This window comes from Nannospalax galili, unplaced genomic scaffold (assembly GCF_000622305.1).
Source record: "Nannospalax galili isolate Female #2095 unplaced genomic scaffold, S.galili_v1.0 scaffold667, whole genome shotgun sequence".
NCBI lineage: Eukaryota > Metazoa > Chordata > Mammalia > Rodentia > Spalacidae > Nannospalax > Nannospalax galili.
In genome coordinates, this window is record NW_008358387.1 from 1,170,945 (window position 1) to 1,185,691 (window position 14,747).

At 42.7% G+C, this 14,747-nt stretch overlaps 1 protein-coding gene and 1 pseudogene across 1 annotated transcript in view; one reads left to right on the forward strand and one right to left on the reverse strand.

The window, feature by feature from the left end:
• The first annotated feature begins 2,965 nt into the window (after window positions 1-2,965).
• Window positions 2,966-3,546, forward strand: LOC103724565 (annotated as a pseudogene).
• Window positions 3,547-7,605: 4,059 nt separating this feature from the next.
• Rnf145 (ring finger protein 145) overlaps window positions 7,606-14,747 on the reverse strand; it is a 47,108-nt gene continuing 39,966 nt past the window's right edge. Inside the window, exons 9-11 of the mRNA XM_029557927.1 lie at window positions 12,437-12,584; window positions 11,267-11,623; window positions 7,606-9,189 (exon numbers count right to left, since the gene is read on the reverse strand). Coding sequence (XP_029413787.1) covers window positions 8,824-9,189; window positions 11,267-11,623; window positions 12,437-12,584 — 871 coding nt within the window. The 3' untranslated portion in view covers window positions 7,606-8,823. The remainder of the gene's footprint in view (window positions 9,190-11,266; window positions 11,624-12,436; window positions 12,585-14,747) is intronic.

Consider the following 14,747-nt stretch of genomic DNA (forward strand, 5'->3'; position numbering starts at 1 on the left):
CCCATGGCTGCTGGGAGGGGCAGAGACAGTCTCTTTCAAGCATAGGACTCTTGGTAGGTTGGCCAGGCTCCAGTGGACCCACACTGAAGGACATCTGGGGGCACAGACTCTATAGGCCTTATTATAGAGATAATAGAGCACATTAAACTGGATGGGGGGGCAATAAGGGAAGGTGCAAATAGGAGAGGGGATCCAAACACCATTAAATTATAGTGTATGAAAATTTCAAAAATTCAGTTAAAAATGTTCAAAGAAAGAAAAAGTGGTGGGGGGGGGTGTTACTACTAACATTAGAGAAAATGGGCTAGCCAATGTTCACAAGAAGTAGATTAGGAGAACATCTGTGAAATGAATTCAGGGGGGTGAGTGGGGGTGGGGTGGGGGATGTCTGTTAGTCCTACAAGGCTGATTGATTCAAACTTCATGTTAGTAGAAGGCTGAAATGCTGCAGATCCAGAGCCAAAATGATCTCTTTAGTCCCTCTAATAGCCTCACTGCCCACCTCTGGAATGTATTCTTGGCAGAGCATTATCTTCCCCCAAGCTAAAAGCTAAGAATGTCATCAGACAGTATCTAAAACCTGTAACAGATTTCCTGGCTTTGCGGTAAACCACTTACATGATGTTCCTAGCAATGTATTTGGAAAATGCCTTAGTTTATGACTTCGTTTGTTCTGTTAAAAAGTTCCTGTAGCCACTTTCATTTGGGGTATCCTGAATCATGTTCCCAGGCCATGGTCACTCTTGTTTGGCTCAGAATAAATTCTTTATTTCCATGACATGAGACCTGTATTTTGCATCCAACATCAGTGAAAAGGAAAATGAAGAGGATCTGATACATGTTTATCAGAAAGATATATTCCCTTCACTGAAAGCCTAACTGCATTAGTCTGAAACTTACTAATAGTACAACCAAATATAGAATGCACCAAAGAGAAATACAGCAATGTTCTGAGAGACCAAATGGATTAGGAGATCTATAAACTGCTTCCAGTATTTACAACTTCTTCCTAACCAGGTATTACCTATTAAAATGTAAACCTGTTTTTGAAAGGTGGACCATCCTCTACTCCCAAAGACAAGGTACGGAAAAACTATGCCTTAACTGATGGATCACATAACTGACATGTATTTGAATTCCTGAAGCCAGTGATACATAGCAACTTAAAAAAAATGATTTATTGAGAATTCCATACATACATATAAGATGTTTTGATCAAATCCATGCCCACTCCCTCCCCTCCAACTCCTCCTATAGCTCCCCATCACTTTTTTCTGATAACTTCATGTACTCTTTCTTCTTCTTTTTTTAAATGGGGTTTTTTACTACTCTAATATTCTCCCCTCTGAAGAGGTAACCCTAAAATCTTTTAAGGATTAGATAAGAGCTCCCAAATACTTTCGATAATTTTGGCCTTTAGAACAAAGTATGTTGCTAAGAGGCTCAAGGACATTTTGACTTTTAGCCAAGAAACTGGCTACTTTTCTTTGGGGTCTTTTTACCCTAACTGCCTAGCCAATTCCTACCTCCTATTCTTATCACACCGTCCTCTGAAGGGGTTACCCAACTTGTGGATAGGGAATTGGGACGCAGACCGCTCTGCCTTCTTCCATGCTGAACAGGGATGCAGGGTGAGGCAATTCAAGTACCCCTTCAGTGGGTCTATCTAAAAGACTCCCAAATTGCATAACCCTTGTCTCTAGGGGAAAAGAAAATCCTTGACTGGTGAATAGGAGATGTGAAGAAGTAAAGGCAAGAGTAATTAGTATGACAAGTTCTAGACAGGGAACTAGAAAAAAGTCAGAACAGGGCAAATTTCAAATGTTCATATGAGTGAGAGTCCATTGGGATTTCTTGATGAGAGCTTCCAAAAGCATCCCTCTATTGGGTTCCTCCTCATTTTTCTTTTGTCTGCCAAGGCTGGACTCGAGAGTGATGGATCCAGGATTTGCTTTGAGGTACTTTGATAGCTGTTGGAGTAGTTAGAATCAGTGTCAGTTCCCCCTCAAAGGCTTCTAGATAGGGGGAGAAAAACAAATTTAGCCGTCATTATAGAATAGCGGGTGGGCACTACAGTATTGCAGACCAAGATTTGGAGTCTTACATCTGAGCAGCACTTTCCGATTAGAAACAAAATCATCAATGAGAAATAATTGTCTAAATAACTTTTTATTATGGACTTAAGCCTAATGTCTGGGAAGTGTAATCCCTTGAACTCTTAAATACACTGATGACTTTACTCTTTGGTTATAATTTCATTTTGGGTGGTTAAGACCATTCAGTTGGCCCAAATAAATCAATTTTTACACTTAAGGTCATTTGAGGATCTGTTCCTCAGGGGTCACATGGGCTTGAGAGGAACCCATGGCTCCTTTCTTTTACCAGTTCCATCTATGTCAAGATAAGTCAAAGATCCTGCTCGACCGTGGCTGGCTTCACTTGGAAGCATGGAGGAAATATTTCCTTAGTTGACCCTCATCTTGTAGACTGGACACTGGTTCAAGTCCATCTCGTGGGGTCTCCATGGCCTCCCTGAACAAGAGGACAGGTGACTTACCAGTTAAGGACATTTTGAGAGATGTTCCATAGTCCCCTGGAACTTAGTCGACCTTGGAGGGCAAGGGGGCAAAAACTGTCCTTTAAGGCCCTTTGACCTCATTAGTATAGGCCTCAAACTACGGCTGTTAAACATCCAATAAGGTTAGTTCCACCAGTTTGGTACTTTTAATTATCATGTCCTATGTAGATAAGGCTTGGGCAAAAAAAACAAACATTCTCAGATAATCTTTGACTAGATATATTTTGTTCCTTAAACTAGTTGACTGAACTATGACCTTAGAAATTTTAAGATTGTATTTTTTTTCTTCTTTCTATGATAAAAGTGATTTTATTTTGGCTTCTATATGCAACATATTTATTTTCTTGAAGGGCATTAGTATCTGTTCTGACTCAGACACTGTTCTACATGGAACCCTGGGTTGTGAGAGCTACTGTACAGGACGTCCTAGGGAACTGTAGGTAAGGGATAGCATCAGAAAGTTTTCTGACAAATTGCCAAGGTTGATTTACAGTCTTACAGCTTGTCTCCGGTTTCCATTTTCATCACCTACAATTAATCTATCACCGTAAATTATTTTATTTCTATACTGGGTCTCCCTTTGTAACCCAGGCTGACCTTGAACTCACAATAGATTGAGACCTTCGTGGTGAGAAGAAGGAAGAGCTGCTGAAACAGCTGGGCAATCTGAAGGTGGAGCTGTCCCAGCTGGACATCCTAAAGTGACAGGCAGTGAGATGTTCAAGCTCTCCAATATTCAAGTTGTGCTCAAATTCACTGCTGGTATCCTCGCCCTCATTAACCAGACTCAGGAAGAAAACCTCAGGAAATTCTATAAAGGCAAGAAATACAAGGCCCTGGACTTGGGGCCCAGGAAGAGGAGAGCCATGTGCGCTAGGCTCACCAAGCACGAGGAGAAGCTGAAAACCAAGAAGTGGCAGTGGAAGGAATAGCTGGACCCACTGCGCAAGTTCACGGTCAAGGCCTGATGTCACTGCAACAATAAAACCCAAAGCTGACTGGAAAGGGAGGGAGGGAGGGAGGGCGGGCTGGCTTCCTGCCTCAGGCTCTTGAGTAGCTGGGACTGATACACAGAGCATGTGCTAAAAGTATTCTTGGGATCCAGAATTGTTAGCAGGAGGACTATTGTGAGTTCAAGCGCAGCAGACTTCTTAAAAAGATATAAAAGTGTGTCAGGCATGGTGGCACACACCTTTAAACTCAGCACTTGGGAGGTAGAGGCAGATGGAGCTCAGTGAGTTCAAGGCCAGCCTGGTCTACATAGTGAGTTCCAGGTCAGCTGGGGCTACAAAAAAAAAAAAGTGCCCCTGGGTAAAGTGTGCTTGTAGGTGGGGTGAATTCTGCTATTATCAAATATTCTAGTTGACTTTCTGTTACTGTGATAAAACACTGACTGAAATCAACTTTGGGAGCAAAGGGTGGTTTAGCTTACAGGTTATACAAAAGAACCTGTAGGCAGGATCTGAAGCAGAGACCACAGACAAACTCTGCTAAGTGGCTTGCTCTTATACAGCCCAGGCCCACCTGCCCAGGGCTGACACTGCCCACAATGGATTGGGCCCTTCTATATCAATTAACAATCTCAAAAATGCCCCACGGACATGCTCACAAGCCAATCTGATGAAAAAAAAATTCCCCAATGGAGAGTCCCTCTTCCCAGGTATATCAGGTGGACAAAAACTAACCATCACACTTGAATTCCAAAATGAGATATGTAAGTTTTATTCTTTTTAATACTTGGTTTTCCAAATAAAAGGCAAGATACAAAAACATGAAAATGTTTAAGCACGTAGCATATCTTTAAGATATAGCCCAAACCAGATATATATGTGTGTATGGACAGATATATGTGTGTGTGTGTGTGTGTGTGTGTGTGTATCAGCCTTCTGAGTCTAAAACTGGAATTTTTTTAAACTCAAAATCCAGTGTGGAAGCAACTCAAGTGTAAAACTTATTTTTCGTCATGTTTCCCCAAATTTGGCACATAGTTTATTACTTCTTAAATTTTTAAAGGTTCCATTATCATCTACCCTTAGTTTGAAATTACAAAGTTTTTCCTTCCCAGTGAATCAATTCATAATGTGACATCCTTTAAGACTTTAAAGGCAGAACACTTCTAGTGGGAAGTATTCAAGAACCACTGCATGTTCTCAAGAAGAAATATCCACACTAACAAGGGGCTTCCGAGAGCCTCATAGCCAATCCAGCATCTGAAAGTCAAACTCCTGGGGAATTCTTGTGCTGACTGGCTGATTTAGATTACTAGAAATAAGCTTTGGAAAATGAAAAACTCCACAAAGTAGAAATACATATTAACCAATGTAAGGAAGGGTTTAGATTGTTGAACACTGGAGGTCAAGGTTCATAGGGTGATAAAACTTTTTCAAAGTATCACGAACATACAGATCACAAGAGAAACTAAACAGTCTATAAAACAGGACAATACATGGTCAGGAAATATAGGAATTGATTACTTTATGTAACTAAGTATAATTGAAGGATATTGCATTTTCTCACTTTTTCATATTAACTAGATGATTAAACTTCATTTCTTCTTCCACCTAAGTCAAAGTATGCTGTGATTTGGAAAGTATTACAAGAAGTCATGAGAGGCCAGTCTGCTGGCTGAGTAAAGGTGCTTGCTACCAAACCGGATGACCCAATTCGATCCCCAATACCTACATTGCGGAAGGAGAGAACCAATTCCCTCAGGTTGTTCTGACCACACGCATGCATATATACATAAATTAATAAATGTAATTTTAAAAGTGGGGCAAATCTCCATAAGATGGCCCAGTGGGTAAAGGTGTTTGCCACCAAGACTGTTTGATCCCCTGGGCCTACATGGTGCAGAGAGAACAAATTACTTCAAGCTGTGCTCTGACCTCCACATGTTGACTATGGCATGTACATGCTCACTCATAAACACACATTAACAAATAAATAATGTGGGCTGGAGAGATGGCTCAGGGATTAAGAGCACTAACTGCTCTTGCAGAGGACCCAGGTTCAAAGCCTAGCACCCACATGGGGTGGCTAACAACCAACTGTAACTCCAGTTCTAGGGGGTCTGACACCTCTTCTGACTTCCACAGGCATTGCATGACACATAAAATATTAAATAATGTAAAAAAAATACTAGAAAACAGATGTCTGATATATGCATGGCATATGTATACCATCCCAGCATATTAGAAAAAGGCTTAACAAATTAAGTATAAACAAGTCACAGATGTGCTCCAAAGTTCTGAATAACATATATTAAAAAATCTAGGGTTGCTCAATCACAGCCCCTCTGTCCAGGCCATGGAAGCCAACTTTGGCACTACTGTGAGTGCCATTGCAATGTCTTGACCAAAGACACCAAGCAGAGGTGCTGGCAGCCCTGCCTATGAGGGAAATCAGACCTCTTCCTTTGTTGTGACCACCAGGAAGGCTCTAGCCTGCACCTACAACACCAATACACGAAGTGTATATGCATGAGATGTAAGCTTTTGTTTTAAAACCAAGATAATGTTCAGATTTGTCATTGCATGAGTCAGCTCTCCCGACTGAAACAAAGGGTGTACAGTCATAACTGCATTGTTTAAAGACTGCTGAGCTCATCTGACTTGGTACAGAGTGTATTATATAATGTGAAACCGATGCCAAAGTCTCAATACCTGTTTTAAAATACCTAGGTAGGGGCTGGAGAGATGGCTCAGTGGTTAAGAACACTGGTTTAGTTCTAAGTACCCACTAGGAGGCTCACAAACTTTCCATAACATAACTCCAGTTCTAGGGAATCCAACGCCCTTTTCTGGCCCCCATGGACACTGCATGCACACAGTGCACTTACATACATGCAGGCAAAACACGCATACACATAAAATAAAAATGCTATTTTAATTATTTATTTAGGTCTTTTTGAGACAGGGTCTCCCTGTAGCCCCAGCTGGCCTGGAACTTACTATGCAGACCAAGCTGGCCTTGAACTCAGAGATCCACCTGCCACCATGCCCAGCTTAAAAATAAATACTTTTTTAAAAACACTTTAAAATATCTGGATAATTTTCCTTATGACCATATGAAATTCTTCAGTAAACAGGTTTAAACAAGGTAGCACACAGATACTCAGTGCTAACAGACAACCACGTTCAGCATGCCAGAAATGATTTAGACTTTACCTACAGTGTTATTAAGTGGCATACCAAAGTGCTTCAAACTTGAACACACCCAACTCCAGATGCGCACGACCGGGCTTTGAGAACAGCTCCATGGCCACTAGAGGGCACCATCTGCTCTCCGTTCAGCTCCCAGCATGGATGTCAGAAGGACTGGAAAGAGCTTCACCCAGGGAGAGATTCTTATCTGGGCACTGTGTTTCTACATGTAGCTGTACAGAATATCACCTGGGAAGGCGGATTTAGTAGCTCTGAGGTGGTGACCAAAAATGGTGTTTTTTGGTTTTGGTTTATGTTTTTGGTGAGGTTTGTTCCCCTTTGCTTTTTAAAAAGCACATATGATAGGCAGTGCAGTTTGCTACCACCAGGGTACAAAGACTTCAAACAAGAGCACTGTGGAAGGAGGATGGAGAGACTATAAGAGCCAGAGGATGGGGAGGAGGGGAGAGGAGAGCACTGTGAAATTCTGTCTTCTAGACACTGTCATCACGCTCATGAGATTGCTCCAGCTGTGGTCATTTGCACAAAGCCTGCCTAAGAATTACATAAGCCACTGATTGGCAGCACTGACTCAACTCAGCAGGGTACCAAAAGAAAAAGGGAGGTCATGCAGGGTGGGGAGGGATGTGTTGGGGGTACCTGTAGGAGGAGAGAGCTGGGGTACATGTGATCAAGACACATTACCTACATGTATGAGATCGTCAAAAAATAAAAGTTAGTTATTCTTTTTAAATCCTCCCCAAAGTGCCTTGCCATCCGCAGAGCAACTGTGACCTTGCACGCAGTCTAGCAAGGTAAAGAAGAGAGTTGGAATGGACTGCCACACACTTGTCAGAATTAATATATCACAGGAACAAGTCACGGTTATCTTCAAATTTAAGTTTATTAAGACATTCAGCTATGTCTGTCGGTCTACATCCAAATTTGCTACTAAAAAAAAATAAAATCACATCCCACGTTAGGAATACCAAGTCTGAAAAACACTTTTTGAGCCAAGTCTATTGTATAAATAAATGACTAGTTCCTTTTCATATCAAAATTCCCATAAAAAATTACATTCCCCCCTCCCCGGTTCTACCTGTAGCCATGATGAATGTAAAAATTTAAATATGACACATCCTTGTCAAAGAAAAGGTGCAAAAGTCTATTAACAGCTTTAAAAGTGGCATTTGCAGAGTGTGATCATACACTGATGTACTCATTCCCAAAGTGCAAATATTGCCATAATTTAATACTGTTTTTGATTCAGTTTCAAGAATTACACATTACACAGGATTGGTAAGTACACCAGGGGCCTTTATCAGTGCCCTAAAGCCCCTCCCACTTTGGCCTCCTTTGTTATAGTGGACTCCAAAGTGTTCATCGGCGTTTTAGTTTACGTCACACAGCCAACAAAGTATACACTATATTAACAAAAGTTCCATATACATCAAAATAATGACGACCCCATCATAAAGTTCAGGAGTCTCCGGTTACATGAATGCACCCGCAAGGCCCAGCACCCACCCACCCCCTTCTCTGAAGCACACAGAAAGTACACTCGCTTCAATCTTGGAATACAATCAATGCTTCTACATCTTTGATTTCATTGCAGTGTTGTACAAAATTCCAGAATCACCTGACCGAGTTCCGAACAACTGAAGGAAAGGGGGTGGGGGTGGAGAAAAGGGCTGGTCGCTATCATTTTATAACCAGACCAATCCTGTCCTTGGCTCCACCCCTGCCTGTCTCTTCCCACACTGCTCTCCTGCTCTTGACCCTCTGAGCCCCTTTGGAACACACACCTGATTGAATTTATCAGCCCTCACAAATCAGGGGCCACTTCTGAAGGAGGTTGAACTTTCTTGGCAAACCTCTATAAAACATCAGCAGAGAACACAGAAATACATTTTGATTAATTTCTCCTATACCGTGAAGGGGGATGAAAGCAGGTAGCTTCTTCGGAGCGCCGCCTGGAGTAGATCCTTGGAATGTCAATGTCCAGCCAATCTTCTCATCCCCTCACTCCTCAGGTATGAGCGTGCATTCCAACCTGAGCCACATCCTCCAGAGCACCGAAGCTCTGCACCTGCTTTTTTTCCTCTAGGCTGACTCACAGGGTCGTGCTTCATCTTCTGCACTCTGAGGACCCTCTCTGGGGACAACAGTCCCTTCCTGGCTACCTGGTCCTCTGGTGACGTGCTCACTACTGTCCCCAGAACCGTCCTGTATCGCAGACCCTGCAGGATGCTCAGGGTCTGGAGGTTCGGGGCCTTCCGGAAGCACGGTGTTCTGCTCAGCTCCAGCAGGAGGCTGGGGAGCAGGCTCTGTCCCCAACCCTGGGAGCTGAGAGGAGTTTTTGAGCTGGCAGTGGCACAGAGGGCAGGTCTCCTGGACATACAGCCATTTCTTGAGACAGCCTGCATGGAAGAAGTGACTGCAAGGCGTGATCACAGCAGATTTCATGTCCTGAAAGAGAGGCCAGAAGGGCACCTCAGCATGGCCACCCATCAAAACTGCCAGTGCGACCCCTGAAATCTCTGGCTGCAACAAGTCTTTGTAACAGAAAATCTTTAAGACAGATTTAAGACTACAACTCATCTGATGCAGTTACTGCTGCTGCTGCTATCAGAGACTGCCTTCCACAGTAACAGAAGAACCACAGGCTAATTAAGACAAAAGAGTGGCAAATTCCAAAACTGAAGAAGAAACTATTCTTAGTAGGGTTTTCCTAAACACAAAATGCGAAGTTTACACAGCTACAGCACAAGTGGGAGCCATTGGCATAAGACACGAACAATTATCACTGCAGAAAATTGAATGAAGACAGGACTTTCCACAAGTACGCTTCAATGCAGGTGGATTATTCCACGAGAGGACTACGTACAAGGAGACAGAAATCAGCCACGAACACCAGGGCGTTGGCAAGGAAGTGGCAATTTAATTAGAGCCAATGTAGCGACTGGGAATCTTTTAAGACTTGGTCTGTATATGCCAGTGATCCTCAACATGCACTGGACTCACTTGTTACAACCTGTTCTCAACCACCCCAGACCTACTGAAACAGGAGTCATTAATCTGTCCTGTGATTTGTTCACACTTGGGCTTGACAATCACAGGAATCAAAAGCAACAATGCTCCTTGAGTAAGATACAGTTAGGGAGACCTAAGGACACGAAGTTAAAGTTTTAAGGATGTACATTTGGAGAATCGACCACGGATTCTGTTTCCTTGCCAAGAACTGGTGGCACCTGGAGTCAACTGGGAAGCAGGAAGCCATCCAAAGCAAAGCGGGCAGCCGACAAGCTAAGCGAGCCTACTCTCAATTTCCATGTGTGAGCAGCAGGTAGTTCCAGCACCTCAAAAAAAGTGATGTGACAACAGGAAATGCATAAAGAGGACTCTCGGACCCCAACACGGAAGACTCAGACGCTGGCTGCTGAAGCTGACTGTCCAAGTTCTGTTTGGGCTGTGCTTTGCTCTAACAGAGGGAGCAGAGTTCTGTAACAAACAGAGCTAAGAATGGCAGCTAGACTGGGGTGGGGGGCAGCATTACCTCCCAGTACACTCAACTGCAAAAACAACCTGGGAAAACTAGTATCTGAAAGTAGGTTCTGAGCACACATTCTAAAAGTGGGAATTATTTTCCTAGGAGAAAATTCAGATTCTTGATAGTTTTACACAGACACAAATAACTACACGCATCATCTGATCCATAAAGCAGCCCCAGGAAAAAAAGATTCCTGAATGCTCACTGACTCTCTTTCTGCCTACATTTGGATAGATTTTACACACAGCCTGGTTTCAGCTGTTGCCAGGTAATTCTGCCTGCACCTCCAGCAGTGCAGTTTAGTACTGAGAGTTGCTACTTGGTCCCCCTCTTGAACAGGCAAACAGTGACCAAATGCTAAGCTTTTGAAATTTCCCAGATGACTGAAATCTTTCTTTTGTAACAGAGGGCAACCATCAGCTCTCTACAGTGAAAGTGCCATGGATGGTGGGCAGGCCAGCTTCAACAGTACGCTAATAGTGAGCCTCCACCGACGCTCCTTACAAAGGCTGGCAACTGTGTGACACCTAGCAAACCAAGGCGAGCAGCACCCTCTCTCCACCAGCACTGAGCCGGAAGACTTCTTCCCCTCCCTGCAGACACTAGAAGCAGAGTCAGAATCTTGGCACACCACTTTTCAGAAGATGCTGACTCCTGATTGCTGGTATATATTTGATAGTACATATATACGTTGTGTATCTGTTGTGTGTATTCAGGAGTAAACATAAAATACACCTAACCTGTTTTTCCTTTATTTGTGGGTGAGCAATAATGTTGAAAACAACAATAATTAGAACTCGAGGGACTACATTAAAAACTTAATTTAGAAGTAAAATGGATATATTTTATCAGGTCTTTAATAGTTTCTGAGCCCCATTTTTTTTAAACCCAGAGTTAATTATGCCTGGGAATGTAGATTAAAATTGGTTAATGTGGCTGTAGTCCCAAGGGCTACACACGATGACCCACCCCACAGCTTCCTATTGGGAAGGTTACCTGGTAACAGATGGCACAAATGTCGTTGTGTTTCTCAAGCTGCTCTTTCGTGGCAATAGGCAGCGACTTGATCTTGTTCACAGCGTCCCTGCGGAGAAGGAAGCTCTTCCAGCCCAGCTGGGCCCGCAGCCACACGTTGTAGTAGGAATGGATAAAGATGATCATGGAACCCATCACAGTCCACTCTCCAAAGATGGTCTCCGAGACACCATAGGCCACCACGCAGAGGGCCACAAGGAACTCCAGCAGGCGATAGGTGCCATTCACGTAGTAGATGACATCATCCATGTTTTCCACTGGCTCTTTTCGGAACTCTTCAACCATAAATAAGACATAAATAAAAAGTGTTCCCAGAACCTGAAAATTAAAAAAAAAAGGTATTTTAAGACAGAGTAAGACCACTAAGAAATGTTTATCGTAAAATAAATAGGGTCTAAAGAGACAGCGCTAGTGAGTGCCGTGATCTTAGTAATCCAGGTACCGGATATCTTGTTCCTTGACTCTCAAAACACTTTTATTTCTATAAGGAACAACAGGAAATATTTATTCCCAGCAGTGCTGGCACTACACTTTCGTTTAGTTTTTAGCAATCAGGCAGCCAAGATTCACCTGTAAGTTACAATAAGCCTGTCATTTCTACGGCCATGCTATTCATGTGTGTGTATGAAATATATGAGTTACATATTTACATTACATGGGCATTTCTGAGCAGTCATTTACTTGAACAGCCCATTCCAAACAAGCTCTAAGGCATTGTACCTTGATTAAAGAACACTCAGGCATAGTGGTGCACCCCTCGGAGGCAGAGGCAGGCAGATCTCTGTGAGTTCAAGGCCAGCCAGGTCTACATAGTGAGTTCCAGGACAGCAGGGGCTACAGGGAGACCCTGTCTCAAAAAAAAGGCAGAAAAAAAGATCCTATAACAGTTCAGTTTCTTATAAATTAAAAAAAAAAAGAAAAAGAAAAAGAAAACCGCAGCGATACTCAGACAGGCCTATCTAGTATTTTCCTAACCTGCATTCAGACTCTTGTGCTTAAACAAATGTAATACGTTCTAATAGAGGGGGGAAGTGATGGCCACTTGCAATCGCTCATCTTGAAAAGATTCAACTCGTTTGCTAAGAAGAAATGTTAAGAAACCCAGTGAAAAAGAGTTAACCCGAGGCTGACCTGGAGAGAGGTGAGGATGCTGCTGGAGATGATGATGAGCAGCCAAAAGTCCATGTGGAAAAACTGGCAAATCATGTAGGCCATGTACGCTGGGAACACCAGCAGAAACAAGCAGAGGCTCACGGCTCGGAAATGTTTCCACAGACTCCTAGACAAAGAAAGCCCAAAGTTTCTTTCACAGCCAGGAAGGTAAGCAGCCGCATCAACTTCCTTACCACCTCAATAGTTAGACAATGATTCAGGGTTTGTTTTTTGTTTTTAATTTTATTTTATGTGTATGCATGTATTGCCTGCACATAGGTAAGTGCACCCATGTCGTGCAATGCCCACGGAGGTCAGAAGAGGCTGTCGGATCCCCTAGGACTGGAGTTACGGACAGTTGTTAGCTGCCATGTGGGTGCTGAGATTCGAACCTGGGTCTTCTGCAAGAATAGCCCATGTTCTTAACCGGTCGGCCCTCTCTCCAGCCCCACGATTTGGGGGGGGGGGGAGTTCTAATTCTGCAGTCACTTGGGGTTCTCCTGACCTTTCTATTCACTGTAGCTGCTGGTGTACTCTTACTACCACAGGTCGTGGTAGGGGAGAGAAGAACCTAAGAGTCCATTTCTACGTTTTCCTCTAAGTCAAGGGGGCAGACCCTCATCTCAGGCTAGTGCTGCTGTCAGCATTAACAACACAGATACCGACTCAAAACCACTGCCCAGACCCTCACACAAAGCTTCTGTGTTGGCTGCTTTTCCATCAAGTTTCCTTCAAATTTGGTTCTGGATAAAGAACCGGCACCCAGACAAGTTCAGCAATCTGGAAAGTCGCAGAACTAGAGCTGCTAGTTCTTATGGTAGTACAATTGGGGGATTTTTTTTTTTCCTTCTTTTTCTTTTACAAACTTTCTATAGTATCTTAGCAGTTTCACTAGTAGATGCAAAATTAATATAATTAATAAATGAAACTGCCAGAGACAACAAAATATTGACTGTAGCTAGGTCAAAGCAGCCCCTTTTCAGATCACATCAACAGCCATTTAACTGAGACCACCCCTGAATACCTTACAGGCTTTGTGGAAAAACATCCAACTTCAAACCCAACCATCCAATAACTATAATTAAGCACGATCGTTGAGATTTACTGGAACACAGCCAAGAGCTTTGAGCTTCTTTAAACTGATTTGCTCACAACACTATCATTTGAAAAAAACTGTACAGAAAGCTTGGCAATACAGATTATGGGGATACAAAGACAGATCCGATGAACTGTAATTAAAATGCTAATTTGGAATATTTTAGAAATCTGCTATCACAGTTCTACCACCTTCCGAGAGACTGCCTGCTCCAAGCCATAGATTCAAATGTAGTTCTAAAATCAATAATCAAAATGTGGATAGAAGACTCAGTAACAAAAAAAGTGACACTGAATTTTAAGCAGTCCTTTACACAATTTCTTCACATAAACTACAAGCCAAAACATTATCATTAGTTTTATGTTTGTTTGTTTTTGTGATGATGGATTTTGAACCAAAGCCTTCGGACTTTTTTTTCTTTTTTTGGTCTTTTGGAGACAGGGTCTCCCTATAGCCCCAGCTGACCTGGAACTCACAGAGATCTGCCTGCCTCTGCCTCCTGAGTGCTGGGATTAAAGGTGTGCACCACCACACCTGGCCTTCAGGCTTTCTTAGCAAGACGCTGCCACCGAGCTAAATACTCCCAGTACTCAAAATAATATCTAGGAGAAATAAGAGTTTGTGTTTTATTTCTCCAAAAAAAAAAAAAAAATAGAGAGCTGAAGTGATGCTTAGCTGGTAGATGGTTGATGGGCAAGCACGAGAATGCATTTCATTTCATCTCCAGCACCCACATAACAGGTTGTCTATAACAGCCTGTGTATATATGACTCCTGGGGGCTTGCTACAGCTAGTCTAGCCAATCAGTGAGCTCCAGGCTCAGTAAAAGACTGACGTGACTTCTACCTCTGGCTTCCACACACATCTTAAGTACACACATGCATGTACACTTGCACACACCCACACATATCCTACATATGAATAAAAAAATTAATTTAAAAAAATGATAAAAATATAAGCTGTGTGTGGTGGCACGTGCCTTTAGTTCCAGCACTCAAGAGACAAGAGATAGGTAGAGGTCTGTGAGATCAAGGCCAGCAAGGTCTACATAATAGACCAGGCCTGCAGGGGCTACAGGGAGAACCTGTCTTAACCTTCACCCGCCCCCAAAAAAATATTTTTAAAAATACATACAATTTACATTTTTTTCTACAATGCAAGCTATATATGGATCCAGCTACTAATTCTATTTGG